Here is a 19782-nt window from a genome sequence, read left to right on the forward strand (position 1 = left end):
AGCAAGATATTTTTATTATTTTTAGAAACTTTCCAAAAAGAAAGAAATATGATCAGTTCTGAAAAGGAATTTATTATGACTTTGGATGAAAAAAACTCCTCATTTGAGGAAATAATCTTATAGAGAATGGGATCAGCTGGAAAAAGTCGAAAAATATTTGTCCAATAAGTTCAAACAATGAGGTCTATGTCACTATTGTGATTTTTCATCTCACTTTTCCTACGAAAAATACAAAAAAGTTTGAAACATATTTAGTCTAAATTAAAAGAGACAAAAATATTAATGTTGACGTCACTTTTTGTTTTTTTTAGACAAAATATTTACCGCTTTTCTCAGTTGATCCCTATTTTTTAGTTTAATTTGTTTATATCTATAACCGATAGCGTTACGTGTATCCCGGTTTGCGTAAACTTCTTCACTTTTTAGAAAACGCTTAACTTTCTTAACAGAAAGAAAAATATAGCAAAGAAATAGGAAAAATCCAAAATAAAATGGAACAAAAGGGTGGTATTCTAGGATAGAGACACCTTTCAAGATCAAGATAAAAATCAAAATAAAGACCAAGACTGTCGGTATTCTACTTTACGACGAATTATCCAGGAAAGTAAAATCAAAATTTGCGTTATCCTACTTGTCAGTTTCTTGGTTTCAGCTTCGCGCCAAGAAAACTTTAGCGATATCTCTTTCTAACGCATTAATTTTTTTCTATTGCGCTTTCTCGTTCGCTCTCAGATGACAATTGAACGAAATTTAAACACTTCATGGGAATTTCTTCCCTATTGCCATTACATCCAGGAGCCCTGATTGTATAATCTCGGCTATTATTCCCAGGCATTATTGCTCCGGGAATGGAATGAATATTGTCGGAGAGGTGTTTTCTGCCTCCAGATTATGATAATTTGGCGGTAACTGGGGGGGGGGGGGTATGCTACTGCAAAATTTTGAATTTTTCTTAGGAATCGTGGTCACTTCTTCTTGCTATTGATGGAGTGACCTTCGGATTAAGGATCTCATCCCAGGATTGTCATATCCTGGACAATCCTGGGATTCTGGGGCAATCTTTTAATTTTTTTCCAGGATTAGTGGTCACTTCTCATTGGTAATGATAAAGTGATCTCCTGATTGGGCATCTCATCCCCGGATTGTAACATCCTGGACAATCCTGGGATGCTGGTGCAAAAATGTTTGTTTTTCGCCAGAGTAGTGGTCACTCCAACATTACTAATAGGAAGTGACCACAAATCCGTCGAAAAACCCACAATTTTGCACCAGCATCCCCTAATTGTCCAGGACTTGATAATCCTGGGATGAGAGCCTCAATCTGGAGGTCACTCCATCATTACCAATCAGGAGTGACCACAATTCTGTCGAAAAACCCACAATTTTGCACCAGCATTCCAGGATTGTCCAGGATGTGACAATCCTGGGATGAGATCCCCAATCTGGAGGTAACTTTATCATTACAAAGGAGAAGTGACCATAATTCCGGCAAAAAACAAACATTTTTGCACCAGCATCCCAGGATTGTCCAGGATGTGACAATCCGGGGATGAGATCGCCAATCCGGAGGTCACTCCACCATTACAAAGGAGAAGTGACCACAATTCCAGTGAAAAACAAAAAATTTTGCACCAACATCACGTATTTGTCCAAGATTTGACAATCCTGGTACAACCCGGAGGTCACTCTATCATTAGCAAGATGGAGTGAACACAATTCCGGCAAAAACACGTCATTTTGCATCTGCATCCCATATTTGTACAAGAGTTTTCATATCTCCCATACTGAATTTACATTGCCTTTACCTCATTTAAAAACCAATTTTTCAAAGGACCCCAAAACCGTCTTGGAATTTCACATAAATCCAAGACATTTTACGTTATAATAAGACCGTAAATCTCTATCGTAGAATACAGAATCTTGGAATATTTTTATCCAAGTCTCTTTTGACAACTCATTTTGTAAATCTTTATTTTGATTTTGATTCGTATCTCAGAATACTAAAAGTCTTGGAAGTTGTATGAAGAAACAAGATTTTTAGGTTATGGTTCGACCGTAAATCTCTATCTTAGAATACCAAATCTTGAAATATTTTGAATTTCCAAGATTATCCTGAAAATTTCTTGGAATTTTAAAGTAGAATACCAAATCTTGGTTTTTTTCTTTATTTTGATCTTTATATTTATCTTAGAATACCGCCAAAAAGATCATAAAATCTTTTAATTTGAAAAGAATTTTTTTTCAGAAATTTTGCCAGCATAATGTGCGCTTTCGAGTGGGCGGTGGGAGGCTATAGTCGATCAACAAGAGCACGAGTGTAAGTGAGCCCCACTTGAGTGTTGTGAAGCCCGTTGGGGAAAAGAAAAACACGATGGTATAATAGGAAAATTCTATACAATCGCAAAACAATTTAGCATTCAATAAAGTCCTATTATTATCATAAAATGCTGTATTATTTTAGCACCAACAAATACATAACTCTGAAAGGCACAAAGTGAAATCAAGCAGATTCGTGCTTTCGCACTCTTATGAGCTTCTGGTGAATAACAAAAACAACTAATACATTCATACGCGATCGTTGCATTCAATTTTAATTCTTATTTACCCAACTTCTGGTCAACATGTCTACTAAATATAGTGGAAGAAGAAACTATAATAATAATTGTATAAAAGGAAGAAATGGTCGATGAAAGATTGGTGGGAGGGAGGAGTAACTACACACAGTAATATGAATGTATATACATATGTATGAGGATTATGTACATACGTACATCATCTTATCTGCATTCTGAAAGCTTATTTCGGTACAAAAGCCATAATATTCTGGTGTGAATAAACACAATGTGTTGCAAGGATGGTTGGAGTTTTTCGACAGAAATGCACGGAAAGAAAAATACCCTGGAAACAGATATTCTGTGACACATCCCATTCTCACTGATAAGATCAATAAAATGTCTTATCGCAATCATATTTTTTTCGTCTTCATTTGACTCCTAACAAAATCACAGAGAACACTTCATACTGACTGAGCAGAAACCAATTTGTCTGATAAAACTACTTTTACGCCTAGTGAACACCCTCTTCACATACACCAGATAACAACATGGAAAGGATATTATACTTATACGCAAAATATATAGGGGAGACCGGGGCTAATAAAGTCACTTAAGGGTTTTGAAAAAGCTTAAAATATCATATTTCCTAGCTAGATAGAACAAAATGATCTGAGAAAGAGTTAGGGCAGTAAATTTCCTAAAGAAATGAGCTATTCATTTCGCTTTATCTATTTGGAAAATATGTTTTGACCTTTTTTAAAACCCTTAAGTGACTTTATTAGCCCCGGTCTCCCCTAGACAAAAAAATATTTTAGAACCTTAACTAATTTGAGTTATAGTTATAACTTTTTATTAAAATTTCATAGGGTAAACTCATTTAAAACTTTTTAAGATATTCCTAGTACCTTACTGAAAGAAAATAGTTTTAGTTTTAAACAAATCTTTAAAGAAAGATTCAAAATAATAATTTCAAAGATTCTATAATTTTCAGCAGAACTGTGAAAAAGAAATAAAATGAATAAACTCCTTATCTGTTTGCTGTTCAAACGAATTAAAATATAAATAAGTACTTTTTTCTATCAATAATGTAATTCGATGATGAGCCAAAAAGTATTGACGTAAGTATAGACAAAACAGTGATGCATCTAAAGAATTATCAAAACCACGAAGGAGAGAGTTGTTTATTGCTCGTAAGTCTATTTTGAGTGTTTGTTTCTGGGAGCAAAAAGACTATCAAATTTCTTTTTATGCTCAAAACATTTTTTTTTTCACACTAAAAGATTGCATAACCCATTAAATTTTGGGGGTGATTCTGTTGAGAACCTAATCGCAATCGAATGAGTGTCTGATGAAATTGCCTTCCTCTATTCAACTGACCCGAATATTAATTAAAAATGTTTTCAATTCTGTGCAAAATTTTGCACAGAAGGGGCGAAAAAATTGGTAGAATTTGGGTTATCAATGACTGATTTTTTTTGCGAAGAGCATGAAAAGTATATTTTCTGGTGTGGCACAAAAAGCAACAATCTTGCGAATCGCGAAGGAATTTTTTTTGGGGTGAAGATTAGACTTTGCAAATTAATCATGAACATACTTCTGAAAAATATTTTGAAATGATTTTTTTTCTAACTTGAAGAAGTTGAAATTAAGCTTTGGGTAAATCACGCACTTTGTCTGTGGAAAAGTTGGGTGCACGCAAGTCGCGTTTTGCATGCCTTTTCCACATGGGTCGATAACATATGAAGGAAAAAAATACATTTGAGTGTATGAGATAATTCTTTATCACTTTACACACAAATTAAAGAAATAAAAGTCAAGTATCTTACAGTGATTAGGGCAGCAAATCAATTGAATTTTCTTTTGTTGGTCTACTTCTCTCTACCATAATGAGTCGCTCAGCCCCGAGAAAAAGTTCAACGCTATACAATTAACAGATAAATTGCATTCTTATTCTTATCTTCGTCCACAACTTGTAGGTGATTGATAACACGCATTTTTTTCTTCTTAACAAAGAGGCCAACGCTTTATATACAATTAAAATTTATATTTGTCACAAACTTCCCATACTTTTGTTAACTTTCCATACGCCATGACAAATAGTCTGGCCCCATAGACTGGTGGAACTCTCTCTCCCTGATCAAAGGAATAAATGATTTTCTGTCTTTTCAATTAATGATTCAATATTTTGTATAAATTTCAAAATGTTTTCAACTTGTTTTTCACAAATATACAATCTTGTATGGAGCCCCGCTCACACCTCTCATTGGGGTCCCCCTCACAGAGAGTGTTTATCTTGACAAATGTTGAGTAATTGCAGCCCTGTTATTGCTTAATTGTACAATAAATATTAATATAGAGATATATGTAAATTATTTTTCGAGTCTTCGTGTCCGCTTTCGATACCAGCAGCCAAACAAAACGACCTCGGCATCATCATCCATGGAAATTTAATGTTTTTTTTTACATTTATGTATTTTCCAGTATAGATAACGCCTAAAAATATTTGACTCTACAAATTATTTTCTTTGCCCCCTCTCTATTTTCCTCAAAATAGCCTTGTGTCTTGGCCCCATGAACATGCTTGGGTCACTATCGTGGGAAAAGGGCTTATTATTGTGAATTTTTATGTACTACATAAAATAACGTTCTACCGAAACCTTTGAATAAAACTAAAATCAAATAACTTTTCAAGAAATATAAATGAATAAGAATAATCTTTATTGCAAAGAAGAGCTTTATGATTGGCTAATAAATAATACGGACAAAGCCTTCTCATTGGGTACTTCTCGCTGACTGTAATCTGGTGGAGGCTCAGTGCTAAATTAATTTGAACAGAGTTTAATGCTTTAAATACTTTTTCAGCTCGTTTTACGAAAAATTCTTGAATAAAAAAGCACACATACAATTTTTTTTCAACATAATCTTAATCGGTTTATAGAATTATAGAACACATGCCTTTTCATTCACTTGAGTTTTCTTAAACATTCCAAAGAGAATTTAATAATATTTAATAATTTTAAAGAGCAAAATGATTTAATAAAAATACATAGAAACTCTACTCTGAGATTCAAACAATCAAAGCTATAAAATTAACCAATAACTTGGCATTAATCCATATTACTTGCAATGAACAGTTTCTCAGTATGTATTCTGGTAAAGTAAGGGGTTTGTCAATTAGCTGATTATTTGTGTTTTTGTTACATGAAAAGTTTTTTTTATGTATTTGTAGGGCTGATGAAGAAGCAAAAAAACTTTCAAAACTTCAAATAAATCAATTTTAGTTTATTTTAAAAGTTTTTCGGCATTTTTTTTTTGTTCATTTGAACATCAAAAACTCCGTTGAACGACACAAAAAGTTTTCCTCTCGGTAACAAAATGGTAATTTCTTAAGTGTCCAATAAACTCATTAGTCACGATTAGATAAAACTACGGTGTGTGTACCTTTTGATTAGCCCCTCAATTTGCAAGCGCATGGAAATTATTCGCACTGTAATGACAGCAAAAAAATGCACAAAACTACATTTTTGGACTGCCAGAAAAGAAAAGTCCTCGAAAACGGGCACGAAGATGCCAAAATGGGTAATTTTTGGGTGATCAACGCGCGAAAGATGATGCAATATGATCACAAACTGTCATCATTCTCAATACCAAAAGTTCCACACAAGGAATGCCATTACAATGTTAAATATATTTATTGTTTATTTCAAGTGGCTTTTTCAACACATTTTTTCCACAAAGGAAAAAGACATTGAAGTGCCCGCGAGGACCGCGAGATAAAGTCTAGAAGGACTTTTTGCGATCTTTGTGCATTTTCAGAAGTCATTTGAGGATCATTTGATAAATTTTATCTATGTATGACATTTTATAAATTTCAAGAGCAACTTATGCGCTTGAGTTTTCCGCTTTTCCCCCTTTTTTTTCCTCATTGTTCCTCGCACCCACTTGCGGATATGGAGCATGTGTGTATGGGGTCAAAAGATTGATCTTCCAGAAAATTAATCACAACACATGACCCAATAAATTCGATGGTGATCCAGTGACCCCAAATTGTTTGGAAAATCAACAATCTCTCACCCAAATATTGCGCTTGGAAATTGAAATTTTATATCACAAAATCGACATTTTGCTTATTGCCTAATCCTCCGGAGAGATCGTTTTATATTAAAAACTCACAAATGGCCGCACCCATATAGAAACATCTCTCACAAACAGTCTTCCCACTTAATATTGCTTTGCAATTATTCACAAAATGTGCACTCTTATTGCATTTGAGGTGATATTTTGTGCATCAAAATTCGTGACATGGCATTTTAAACATTGCACTAAACACCTAAATAAAACACCCATAATTTTACCTTTTTAATGTCTTCCCGCGCAATTGGCACAGGTGAATTTATATCGGATTAATTCCACGGAGAAACTCATCATATAAAAGGTTTTTTTTCTTTTGGGAAATGGAGTAGCGTCCTTTTTATGACGCCATTTTTCATTTCTGCCATATTGCTTTTCATTAAGTTTGCAATAGTTTATCAAGATTTACATAATTTATCAAATTGGATTAATTTTACAAATTTGTACCCCATAACTATTAACGAATTCATTCTTCAAACTCTAACAGATAATATCCCCTTGCTCCAACGGTTTCGAAGCAATTTTTACTGACTCTTCAACAGACATGGGCACACTTTATGATACAAAATACAAAACTCTTCGATGATGTTTACTTCAAAAATCCATCGAAATCATCAAATTATGCATGATAATTATGCGATTTTTTACAATCTCAAACTGTTCAAAAAAAATTCGGAGGATCGTCCAAGAAATCGTCTTATTGGATGGTTATCGTATTTCTTCATCTGTGGTGCCTTCAACACCGAACACCCCGAGCAACAAAAAAGCGGAAAAATAACTCAAGAAATGTTATTTTGTATTAGTTTTACGCGCATTTGTAAATGTAGGTAAGTATCCAACACTTTTGCAGTTTTTTTTTGCATTTTATAAGAGAATTTCTCACTAACATTTCTCAAATGAACGCGCACACATTTTAATTTTCATTTTTTTTGTGCTGTTAATTCTAATTTATGCCAAAAGGCATTTGCTTTTAATTTCCACGAATTTATCTCAAGAGGAGACGATTATTTATGTGATGAATGCAGTACGACAATTGCAATTATCATCAAAAATTCACTCACGTCATCCAAAATGCTCGCCAAGCTGTATATTTTGCATTCGATATTTACTTTGGGGTGTGGATTATGCCATTTAGAGATAATCCTGCTTTGTTTTATTGCTTTTCCTATCTTTATTTTTGCATTTTTTAAACTCTTTTCCACACTTTTTATTATTCTTGGTTAAGTACTTTATTTTTCCATTATTGATAAGTTAGTGAGAATTAGTTGAGAAAAAAATCAAAATGGCGAATTGTAAACTAACGAAATAATAGAATACCGTGATTGGGTATCTATTGTTTTCCATTCAATCAAAAGAAAAAAAAAACTTTTAGATTTCTTGCAAACTTTTGCTAAACTTTTATTTGCTAAGATCTCTTTAAAAAACTAATCAAAAATTGAAAAACAAATACTAAAAGGACGCTTTATTACAATCTTAAGCTTTCTTAGAAATAAGTAAATTTTTTATCTGCTTAGGCTCTATTTCAAAGTATGTCTTTTCTTTAAATAAAAAAGAACTAAAACAATGTGCTAAAGCAATAAAATACCAATGGAAAACCTGGAGGAAGAATCGGAAGAATAATCAAAAGAAAAATGATGATTGCCGTTACTTTTCAAAAAATTCCGCGCGGTAGTTACATAACCTCAAAGTAGCTCAGTTTCTGTGACGTGTTCCGGGAAAACAATGCGATTCATCTGAGAAGAGGCAGCAAAAAGGTACCCCAAAAAGCAATAAAAAATGGGAAAAGTGAGACAAAATGCAAGTCAGGGTGGAAAATCAAATAAAGTGATGCAATTTTTGCGAAAATATGCCACAATTACCTTTGCAAAGTCCCTCCTTTTCGAACCATCCCGGCTGCCGGTTGTTACGTGGGCGATTTTGCTGGCAGAACTCCTCCTGAATGTAGCTGTTGTTCTCCGGGTGCCTTACACGGAGATTGATTGGGTGGCATACATGCAGGAATGTGAGGGATTCCTCAATGGTACCCTCAACTATGCTATGCTTCGAGGTGAGATGCACGTTGAGATTGTCTCTTCCAAAAATAGATCCAGGAGATGACCGGAATTGCTCTATTTTTAGGTGACACGGGACCTCTGGTGTACCCAGCTGGCTTTGTGTACATCTACAGTGTGCTGTACTTCCTGACCAACTATGGGAAGAACATCCAATTGGCTCAGTACATTTTCATTGGGATCTATTTGATGCAGATGTTCTTGGTGCTGAGAATTTACTCGAAATCCCAAAAAGTTCCACCATATGTGCTCCTTATCACCACATTCACATCCTACAGGATCCATTCAATTTATGTTTTGAGGCTTTTCAATGATCCCGTGGCAATTATCTTTTTGTATGCTGCACTTAATTGCTTCCTGGACAACAAATGGAACTTGGGGAGCATCTTTCTGAGCTTAGGAGTCTCTGTGAAGATGAATATTCTACTGTTTGCTCCAGCAATACTCCTGTTTTACATCACAAACTTAGGCTATGTGAAGACAATGCTTCAGTTGGCTATTTGTGCAGGAGTTCAGTTGCTTCTGGGAGCTCCATTCCTCCTGACTTATCCGCTGGAATACATCAAGGGTAGCTTTGATCTCGGCAGGGTATTTGAGCACAAATGGACGGTGAACTATCGCTTTCTATCAGAGGAAGTCTTCATTAGTAGAAATTTTCACATTGGACTTCTCCTGGGGCATGCAATATTTCTCCTCGTGCTTTCCCGGCCGGCTTTTCGCTACTTTCAGAATTACTGTCGCCTCCGGCAGCTTCAGCTTCAGTTACAGCCACAGATTGATGCCAAAAATGCCGAAGTGGAGTCTCAGAAGCGTCAAAAGCAGCGGCGCAGGAAGCAAGTTCAGGTTGGAAGTCAAGAGAACGAAGAGAAGCTATCTCCGGATCAGGAGAAATTCCTCAGTGCTTTCGAGAAGGGTCTCAAGATGAACAGCACTGGACCACCGCCAGTTGTGGAAGAGCCCAGTGAAGAGAAATATTCAATTCATTTTGATCGATGCACCCAGCTGGCCATCCTTCCCATCTTTCTTTGCAACTTCATTGGCATCGTCTTCTCCCGGAGCCTTCACTATCAATTCTACGTTTGGTACTTTCACTCCTTGCCCTACTTGGTGTGGTGCACAGACTTCCGGACGAGCGTCAAATTCCTCCTTCTGGCTGTTATTGAATTCACCTGGAACACCTATCCAAGTACAAATTTCTCCAGCCTTCTCCTGCACATGTGTCACGTTGCCATTCTCAGTGGAATCTCCCGGAAACTCCTCACAAAACACTGACCAATAAACTTTTGCAATCACATATCAAAGTCTTCTTCATCCTCCTCCTCGAAATTCAAAACTTTCTCCACAGCTGCCTGGGGCTTCTTTTGTCGCTTAACATCTCGATACTTCTTCCAGAACTTCTCTGGTTGGGCGTACTCAACGAAGGATTTGAAATTATCACAAACAGCCTCACAGAAGATGTCTACTTTGTCCTTTAGCCTCCCATCGAAAGCTTCCATCCGGGTAACAAACTTCGGTAGAATTGCTACCATTTTATCCAGAACCGGAATAGCTTGCTTAAGATTTCCAATATCCTCAGGATTCCCCGCTTCTTCAGACTTCTCCTGCACAATTGGCAAATCTACCTCCTCATCAGGTAAATCATCTGGATCCCGGGAATTACCAGCACTCTTTAGCATTGTCCAGGATTTAAATTCACAAACTCTCGTAAAAACTTCCACTAAATCCTCGAGAGCTTCCACACTTTCGGGCGTTTTAATTAGTGTCTCCTTGTGGATTTTCTCCTGAACCGTTGCCACATTATTGAGGAACATTAGCAATTGCAAATCCGTGAAGTTTTGCAGGAAGAATCGATACAGGAGGAAGCGCAGATGACGCTTTGATTTCCCTTGAAGGGGACACACTTCATCATCCATTTCGGCTGTATTGAAGACCTCAAAGCGTTCATACATGTAGCCATTGTAGACGTAGATCACTTCCAGAAAGCTCGTCTGGAGGAGCAGACGATTCTTCTCTTCTACATACTTCAGCACCATCCCAGCAGCAGCTCTGGCAATTGATCTACAGGGATCCACAATAGCCGCCAGGACGTTCATAAGCAGACGCCCGCGCATCTTGATGTAGTCCTGCATTACGAGGGTCGTGAGAGCTGATAGAGCTTTGTAGCGAATCACCGTGACGGATGCTTTCAATTTGGACACAACTTCCTGCATAATTGGCTCCGTGAGAGTTGTGTGCCTGGAAAGAAGAGCGGGGAATAAGATCTTCTGTTCATTCTTTTTCATTTCAAAGCAAACTTACTTCTTGCACAAATTCGTGAGCGCAACGATAATGTTGCAAGCCACACTCTTATGTTGTGTAGTTTTGAGAAGCTTCCCAAGTTCCGGAAGTACCTCAGCTGCAATATCCGTATCCCTAATGGCCAGCCTGCTGACAAAGATGACCAGGGTGCAGCATTTCTCCGGATTGGAGGCTTGAGTCACACGACATTCACGTAAAAGCTGGTAGAAGAAGTCAAGGAATCTCTGACGTGGCTTCTGCGTCAGATCCATACTTGTCTCCGAGTAGATGTAGAGGAAATTCACCATCTTTTGATTGATCTCCCACTCACTGCTGGTCAGCTGTAGTCTATGCGTCCACACAAAATCTTCCGCAATGGCATTGAGAGTAATTATCCACTCCCGATCGTGCTCCATCTCGGCAGATTGTCTCTGCTTCAGGCAGACATTGTAGAGTGGGCTAACGAGGGATGTTGGGAGATTCCCTTCGGAGAGATGTCGCTGGATGAGGTTGTAGAGATTATTGAGTGTGGTACGACTAAAATGGGGCATCCAGGCGTGAATGATTTCCAGCATAAAGTGTTGATTGACAAGATTTGCCGATGAAGAGTTCAGGGTGTCCACAAAAGCCAGAACTACCCTATCAGGATCTTTAGTATGCATCTTAGGCGCAACCAAGGAGAGTAGGAGCCATGCTTCTGTGGCATTCTCCGTGTTTGTGTGACTCTCAATGATACCCAGTGTTTTCTGCGTCACAATACTATTCCGAATCCACGAATCCATTGCACTCCGGAGGACTTTACGCTGTTCCTGCTGCATCATTGTACGTAGCGTAATCCACGGCATCTGAGCAGCTGTCGTGGAAGAATCTTCATGGCGTTCAATATTGTCAAAGATTACCATTTTGAGACTCTCCATGGCTGCATCCACAATCTTTCCATCATTGTCGCGCATAAGGCGTAAAATGCATCGTGTCCAACCCTTGATGACCACCTCCTTCTGTGGGAAGGTCTTCATGAGAGTATTTAGAGTGGAAATGATCTGTCGACGCACAAGGGAAGATGAATCATCCACCAATCTGGCTAATTCTTCAAAGAATCCTCCACTTTCGAGGAGCTTCTCATTCCACGCAAGAAGATTCTCCAGCAATGTCAGAGAATTCTTCCTCACATGCGCCAAGCTGCTCTGCAGCAAATGAAAGAGATAATTTGGAAACTCCTCAGCTACTTCCGTGACCTCCTCAATTCCTGGAATTTCTTCATCCCGCTCCGGGGGATTTTTAAGGAGGGCCCGAAGAATTTTTTGGGTATTTCTATTGCCCCCGGAAAAGATCTTTGTGAGTCCGGAAAGTGCCTTCATCTTCACATTGTTATTCACGTCAATTGTCTTTGTAAGCAAGAGCTGCAAGATCTTTACTTCACGCGGAATTTTGGAAACTTCCTCCTGGAATATACTCCAATTCACCTGACAATCAATCAAGGCTATCCGGGAAAGGAAATCTGTCCCATTGGCACGCTGTGTGGCATCTTCACTGCAGACAAGACGCTCCAAGTAGGGAACAATTGAGACGTTGCACTTCTCAAAGATTGCCTTCTCGTACTTCACAGCAATCTCCAGTGTTGCACTGTACTGCTCAGCCCGGATATTCTCCTCCGGATTCGACAGGGTGGCTTCAATGAATGTGGTCAAGACTTGCGTTGTATTTGTGGGGAATTGATCAAGAAGGTAGATGAAAAATCCCGAAATACTATCACTGTGTGGCATGTCCTGTGTATTTCGAATCCCAGATGCACTATGATTGTGTAGCACCGTGGTGAGAGAGAAGATCTTTGTGAGATTCTTCGTTGTGTCTCCATGAAGAGCTGCACAGAGATCTTTTAGCATTTCATAAGCTTTCCGAGTTAAACTACAATCAATGGCAGCTTTGTAACCATTTTGATAGAAGAAAAGAATGATATTCTTCATTGAGACACATATTGCCGTCCGGAGATCCTCAAATTCCTCCAGAGAGACGTGCTTGAAGAGAAATTGCAAATCTTCCAACAATGTGAGGAGGAATATCTTAAATTCATTCACTTCCTGCTTCGATAAGTTTCCATCCTCCAGATATTTGGGGTACTCTGCAATTGTCTGCAGCAGAGACTCCTCAAACACACCACATCTCTTTGCTCCGGGAATTACCAAAGTCAGCACAAAACAATCCCCAGCTAAACACCCCAATTTCCGTGATATTTTGTCGTGAAAATCAACTCCAAGAACACCAACAAGGCACTGTATGAATGTCAAGTAGGAATCCTTCTTAATATCCCGGAGAACTTTATCCCAGGACACCGTAGACAGCTCTCGATCACTCTTCTCGCCATCGGATTTATTGAAATGTACGTAATTTCGGATATTTCGCATTTCTGAAGTTATTTCGAGGAGTATTGAAGAGCAGGAAGCGTCATCTTTGACCTTCTGTAGGAGCTGAATTCCCTGCAACTGCGAAGACGCATCCTCAGCCGCCAGAACTTCTGTCAATTGTTCTGCATCGAGGTGATCGTCAAAAAATGTTGACAATTGCTGGAAAAGATGATAGATTGGTTGCTGATCACTTTCACACATTTTTCCTGATAGTTTTTCACGAATTTTCTGTGAATTTTCACGTTTTTCTTGGCGTTTAGAAAAGTGGGAAAAGTTTGTTTATTTCCCAATAAAATACAGTCTTGTATGTATTGAACATTCCCGTGGATATTCCTACGACATATCCTGAAGATTTCCTTGATTTCTCCATTTATTTATGATTGTTTATATTTTTCTATTTTCTAGCGTTAATTGGCGCAATATCACTTTCTGAATTCGGAAAAACTACTTTTACCCTGGAAAACTCACAGGAAATTCAAGAAAAACACAATGGTACATTGAATTGGAATCAGAATTCAATTAGAGAATCAGCACTCACTGAAATGCCTCCCTATCGTTGACTGCACCACCTGCTATCAAATCTCCAAGATGAGGATGCGAGATGTGCTGATGCAACCAACGCTATGTCTGCCTTGTATTTTGCCAAAATCAGGAGTGAGTATCGATGGAAAATTGTGAAAATAGGGAGATAATTGAATTAAAGCGCCGTGAAAATTGTCCGAGTGATGTGTGAGAGTGTGCAGAGTGTGTGAAAAAGACGGCTTTGTGGAGAGAAAAGCCCATTTTCCCGACATTTGTGTGAAAAAAGAAGAAAAACGTTTTTCAACCTTTGCTGGTTTTGTGGTGTAGTAGTGGAAAAGGAAAAAAAAGGGCTCAAGCACTTTTCCAAGGGTTTCCTTCCGTGAAAACGCCGACACTGTGTGGGAATTGTGGTCAGAGGAGTAAGGCCTAGGACGTGTTGTTGAGGAAAACTGTACCATTTTCACGATTGTGGTGAGTTTTTCACGAAATAAAAAACCCTGAAATGCTTTCCAATCTGGCTTGAGCGCCGCAACAAAATCAATCGTGGAAATGAAGGGAAAACCCCCTCAAGGGCTTTTCCCAAAAGCAGATTTCCCAGAAAAGTCCACCCTGGGCATGTTGCGGCTTTTTTTTCAGGAGCTTTTTTTAACTCCACAAATTCCACAAATGATTGAAAAAGGGTTTTCCCTTTTTGTCGGATTAACCCCGTACAGGTGCTCCGGAAAAACTAGGAAAACTCAGGTGAAAATTCGTCTGCGTGGTGTGGGTGGAACGGCAGTGTCTCGGGAGTTTTTTTTGTCGGTCGGTAGTTTGTGGGAGTCAACGATTGATTTGTGGTTGGAGAGGAAAAATCCACAGAAAGGTGACTTTTCACCTCTTCGAGCCCAGGTGGGTGGCGCGTGCGGTGAGCTTCGACCACCCCAAAAGCCCCGGAAAAATCGAACGGAAAACTCCCCTTCGGGGCACAACCACCTGGCACGGAGAGAGAGTGAGGACTTTTTTTTACGACTTGCACAATGCAATTCTCGGGCAAATGAGGTTTTCCTTATCTTGATTTTCCGCCTCTGCCCGCACAGTGACAAAATTAATTAAAGCCTGCACCAGGGGGTGAGCAGAGGGAGCACAGAAGTGCTCAACATTAGCCTCGATTCCACGACAAAATGCAAACGTACCAGCTACTCGAGCCCTGAGCTCCCTGTGCCCATAAAAAAGCCCTCATTTAGAGCAATAAAAAGACATTTTGAAGCTCTCAAAACAGGCAAATAAGCTGATCCTGACCCAAGGCTCTGGAATTGGGAAAATGGGGCTAATGGCCTAGAAGCTGGGGCTTATTGGCATGTCCTATCATTCCTATCGCTCTTCTCGCCTAATCCGTATTGATTTTCAAACTATATTTGTAGGTTTAATCTAGCCCAATTGAAGGCCTTTCTGGTCGGGAAATTATTGGGTAGGATTAGTTAAAATACAAAACTGATTATGTGATAGTGATAAATTAAAATCTAGAACAATAATTAGGCATTGCCATGCAATAATTTATTCCATGAACGATGGAATTTGTTAAAAAGGAAGAGAACGGGGAGGACTAAATTCGATAAAATAACTGAAAGAGTATGCTCGTATAAATTACCGGAGTAAACGTAACATGACATCACTGACTTGGATGAACAAATTTTATTTATTTTCTTAGTTTTTATTTTTAAAGTTAAATTATTTGGATCCTTTTTTAACATTTTTTATTTATTTATTGTATAAAACTGTGGATAATGAAGAATTAAAAAAATCATAAATAATTAATTTTCATTACAATCTGGTTATTTTGGCTAAAATAAAGATTTTAATTTAAAATATAATTCTTTTAATGAAGATAATTTGTGCCAATAGACACACATGAAATCTTGTTTTTACTATTAAATCTGAATATCTTTGCTTTTCTCTACACATTTTTTAAATAAAATTTGTTTTACTCTAAAGACAACAAAAACTAATAAATTCCCAAAGCATAGAATTGAGCAACTTATTGGTTTAGAAAATAAAGCAATTGATTTTTGAATTGAAATTCTTTAGAATTACTGACCGTAATGGCAGATTTTTCTCTGAATTAAAAAATCATTATTTCTTTAAATTCATTTTGAACTTAAAATTCCATTCCTTCACTGTGCAATTTTAAATTTAAAAAATCCTAAAATTCTGCCCACAATTTTCTTTTTTTTTTTTTTAGAAAATCATATTTTTCTCTCAACTTTTAATAAAGCAAAAAGTCACGTTCCTCGTGTAAATTGAATTTATCTGATTATCCGTTGACGAATTACTCCCGCGTGTAAGGTCATCAATCATTATATTTGCAATCAAAGTTGAAATATAATCTATTATCTGAACAAAATTCCCATGTGGAATGCAAAATATTTCACCTAACAAACATTTTAGTTTTGTAGCGTGAGCTGGTAGTGGTTGATTAAAGCTCCAGCTCTCTCTCTCTATGGATTTAGGATTAAGAGCTTCATGTGGAGAGAAGGTGAATTAAGTGATAAACATTCGCTGAAACTAAACTTCTGCTGTGTGTATATATTTCATAACTTGACTCCTAAATTAACATTTAGAACCAACAATGTATGAGCGGGAAGTAAACACTGTGTGTGGAGAATTTTTTTTATCAAAATGTAAATTTATTGTTTTATATGCCACTGATAACGAATCTTTATTTCTCTTCAGAGACTTTTGCTTCGCGTTTTTAAGCGTGGAATTGAGAATAGGAAAAAAAAACTAAAGTACTTCGATTGAATTTCGCTCGTTGATATTGAGAGGGCGTTGGGAGGGGTGAGAAGAAGATGTGAAGGATGCTGTTAATTAGGTTCGAAATTGAAGGATTATTTCTCATGGGCTGTATGTAGTAAAAGTGAGAAGAAGAATCATTATGTCTGAGAGCATTTTCTAAGAAGAAGAGCTTTCTCTTCTTTTGCAACATGAATTCCCAGGAGGAAAATTTACTTCACTTGTACGCCTCTTCTTCGCATCCACTTGAATCTGCGATGAGTGAAAGTACCTTCAATCCCAGGATCTCTTATTCCCACAATATTCATTCTTGTATTTCACATGGAAAGCCCATTATTGCAATACCGACTGAATGTCCTTTCTCTTCGCCAGCAGAAATAACAATAAAACGCGTTTTATTTTTTTCTCTTTAAAAGAAAAAAGAAAAAGAAATTGTGAAAAGGAAGATTAAGTCAGGGATCACTAATTAATTTGTCTTCATACCCATATTCGCCCCAATTAGGGCAAAAAAAACGTGGGTGTCCACACACGAAGAGATATTTGTACAATGATCTTTTATTAACACCACGACACGCTATATACATTTTGTCAAGAATTATATTTTAGCTTCCGGAGGGTGGAATTTTATCCCAAAAATAACTTCCCTATAAATGTGTGGTGGTTGTAAAATAAATTTATATAACGCTGCACTTGAAGCAGAAAAGCAATCAATATAATGTTTGGAAAATTAAAATGAATGTTTGGTATGAATTCGTACAATAGTGAATAAATTAAAAGTCTCTCTCTCTATTTGCATTTATGTGGTGTGCTAAATAAATTATGACAAATGATGAAAGGTAATTTATTATATATAGTACCTATGAACATATCAATTTATTTCTCTTCTAATTAATAATTTCAATACGATATATTTTTGTGGCTGCATCTCAATTATCAATGATTAATTTTGTTGGAATTTTGTTTAAATCATTGTGTGTTATGTGGTGGCAAAATACAGCATTTGGATGGGATGAGAATACAGAGAAAGGAAATGAATTGCATGTTGTCTTAACTGACGTAAAGCTCCCACCCTCGTGATTGATAATTGCAATCAACTGACAGAGTCATTTGGAGAATTTAATAAAAGTATTAAAGTCAATTTTATTTAATCAAAAAAATACATAATTTATTTTGCAACCTATAGTCAAAAGTAAATATTTAATCAATGCAAAAATAAATACAAATGTAATTACACTGAGAGACAGTTGAAGCTCCTAAAATTACACACAATGCACGCGAAATTTATGTAAAATAAAAATTATTTGTTCTGCTCTAAGAAATAAGTTTCGAAAAATTGGAATGATTTTATTTTTTGCAAACGTCCTAACAGGGCACAGGTAATAGAAGGAGTCTATTCACAATACAAGAAGTACTTTGTCTCCGTCAAATGAAATTCAAAGACGAAAATTTTTTAAGGTTAAAACTCCAAAAAAAAGCTTTTGAAAGAGAAAATTTACAAGAACAAAAAATATTTTGAAAACGGTGTCAAAAATGATTAAAATCGGACTTTTCCTTGTATGTACACACATTTAATATTTCTTGAAATAGAACAAAATTAATAAATTATCAAGATCAATAAATTTAATTAATTTAGATATTTACTTAGACATTTCAAAAGAAAACACTTGAAAATTCTTAGAAAGAATTTCAACTAAAATGATCAATAAATCTACAATTTGAAGGACGGAAGCATCGACGTCACATATTTTATTTATTTTACTGCAAATAATCAATTCTGAATTTTTTTCTAGCTTATCACAATAATGATAAGGATAATTCTATTGAGCTTTCTTGAATGGTTAATTAACTTTTACAATACCTATACCTATTTCTGGCATCACATTAGTTAATGAGGTCATAAAAATAAGTCTAACTATATTGGTACTAATTAATAGACTCCTTTGTACTCTCACGTTTTATTGCAGTGGAGTCTCGATTTCTATAAAATCTAGAAAATTAGTTTTTTATTAGAAAATGTCCAAGTCAAAAATGAATTGAAAAGAAAAAAAGATTTTTAATTTTACACAGATCAAAAACTTGATAAATAAATGGTCAGAAAATCAAGTTCTTTTTTACTGAAAGGCAGACGTGCTACGTCATCCCAGGAAGAAAGATCCAAGATACATATGTATATGAATGAAATAGGAAAGAAAAAAGAGAATGGAGGACATGAGCGTAGAAAATGTGGTTGATTTTGGATAATTTCCTTTCCACCAAAAGGAGAATCCTGCTATAAAATAATTTTTTCTATCGCACTTTTTATAACGGAGACAAAAAGGTGTAAAGAGAGGAAAATTCCTCGGGATATAATTGAATCCGCGAAGATGAAAACAAGTGGGTGTTGAACCAAAGAGAGAGAGAATTTGGAAGAATTTAGAGGTACCATTAGTAAGAGGAAAATGTTGGAATAAATAGAGCACGGGTGAAGGAAGAAGATTGTGCGGCGGATAGAATCTCGTGCAAAGAGCTTGAAATTGAACTAATAATATTCTCTTGGTTTGGATGTTTGTAGCTCCGATATGGAAGATCGTGACGAACCAATTTTCTGCACGAACACACACACTTTTCCTCTCGCGATTTTTTTTTCACGGTGACTTTACACGCATTTTATATTATGAGATAATTCTTTGTTTATTGCCTGATACCAGCGCGAGAGTTTTTTTTTCACCTCCTCTGTTGCCTATATAATTCAGCATTTGACGACACTAAATTATATGTATTATAGAGAATGAATTGGGAGGAAAAGCTTTGGCTACGAAGAGGAGACGAGGGAATATTGTAGTCGCTCTGTGATAAGATTAGAGAGAGAGATCGTGCAGCGACACACATAATCTTGTGAAAATTGCATGGTATGGTTGATAATTAGGAATCAATGTGGATGGAATGAGTGGTGTGTGAAAACTAAGAGAGGCAGAAAATATATAATTTTCACTCAATTTGATAATTTTATTCTCTAACGTTTCAGCTCAAAATTAATTCGTTTATGTAAACAAATTTTACTGCGTTCTATAGAAAAAAAATCATTTTTGCTCCCAA

At 36.6% G+C, this 19782-nt stretch overlaps 3 protein-coding genes across 11 annotated transcripts in view; 2 read left to right on the forward strand and 1 right to left on the reverse strand.

Moving 5' to 3' along the window:
• The window catches only part of LOC129793397 (cAMP-dependent protein kinase type II regulatory subunit), a 109858-nt gene that overhangs the window by 32292 nt on the left and 57784 nt on the right, over positions 1-19782 (forward strand). For 4 of the 6 annotated variants that reach the window (XM_055833384.1, XM_055833389.1, XM_055833385.1 and 1 more), the window contains exon 1: positions 13983-14409. The exons of the other annotated variants lie outside the window; for them this stretch is intronic. The gene's annotated coding sequence lies outside the window, so the exon portion shown is untranslated. Of the gene's footprint in view, positions 1-13982; positions 14410-19782 lie in introns of those variants that run through there. 6 annotated transcript variants of the gene reach the window in all.
• LOC129793379 (lethal(2)neighbour of tid protein 2-like) lies at positions 8463-10031 on the forward strand. Its single transcript, XM_055833352.1, has 2 exons — positions 8463-8733; positions 8805-10031. The coding sequence occupies exons 1-2, from the start codon at positions 8463-8465 to the stop codon at positions 10007-10009; spliced, it is 1476 nt and encodes a 491-aa protein (XP_055689327.1). The 3' UTR covers positions 10010-10031.
• On the reverse strand, positions 10027-14919 carry LOC129793344 (condensin-2 complex subunit D3-like). 4 transcript variants are annotated; one of them, XM_055833245.1, is made up of 4 exons: positions 14650-14919; positions 13955-14043; positions 11036-13575; positions 10027-10972 (listed from the first exon to the last, which is right to left on the reverse strand). In XM_055833245.1, exons 3-4 carry the CDS (start codon positions 13414-13416, stop codon positions 10027-10029), a joined length of 3327 nt encoding a protein of 1108 aa, XP_055689220.1. In that variant the 5' UTR covers positions 13417-13575; positions 13955-14043; positions 14650-14919. The 4 variants fall into 4 exon arrangements, with proteins under 4 accessions (XP_055689220.1, XP_055689219.1, XP_055689218.1 ...); XM_055833244.1 differs by having other exon boundaries at positions 13955-14047; XM_055833243.1 differs by lacking the exon at positions 14650-14919 and having other exon boundaries at positions 13955-14070.

Source organism: Lutzomyia longipalpis, chromosome 3, assembly GCF_024334085.1.
Source record: "Lutzomyia longipalpis isolate SR_M1_2022 chromosome 3, ASM2433408v1".
In the NCBI taxonomy this organism is placed as follows: Eukaryota; Metazoa; Arthropoda; class Insecta; order Diptera; family Psychodidae; genus Lutzomyia; species Lutzomyia longipalpis.

Bases quoted from the DNA above. Each gene is read 5' to 3' on its own strand.
- LOC129793379 (XM_055833352.1), top strand. From the start codon at position 8,463: ATGGGAAAAGTGAGACAAAATGCAAGTCAGGGTGGAAAATCAAATAAA. The intron at 8,734-8,804 runs GTGAGATGCACG...CTCTATTTTTAG, and splicing joins CAACTATGCTATGCTTCGAG to GTGACACGGGACCTCTGGTG.
- LOC129793344 (XM_055833241.1), bottom strand. From the start codon at position 13,617: ATGTGTGAAAGTGATCAGCAACCAATCTATCATCTTTTCCAGCAATTG. The intron at 10,973-11,035 runs GTAAGTTTGCTT...TCTTCTTTCCAG, and splicing joins CTCACGAATTTGTGCAAGAA to GCACACAACTCTCACGGAGC.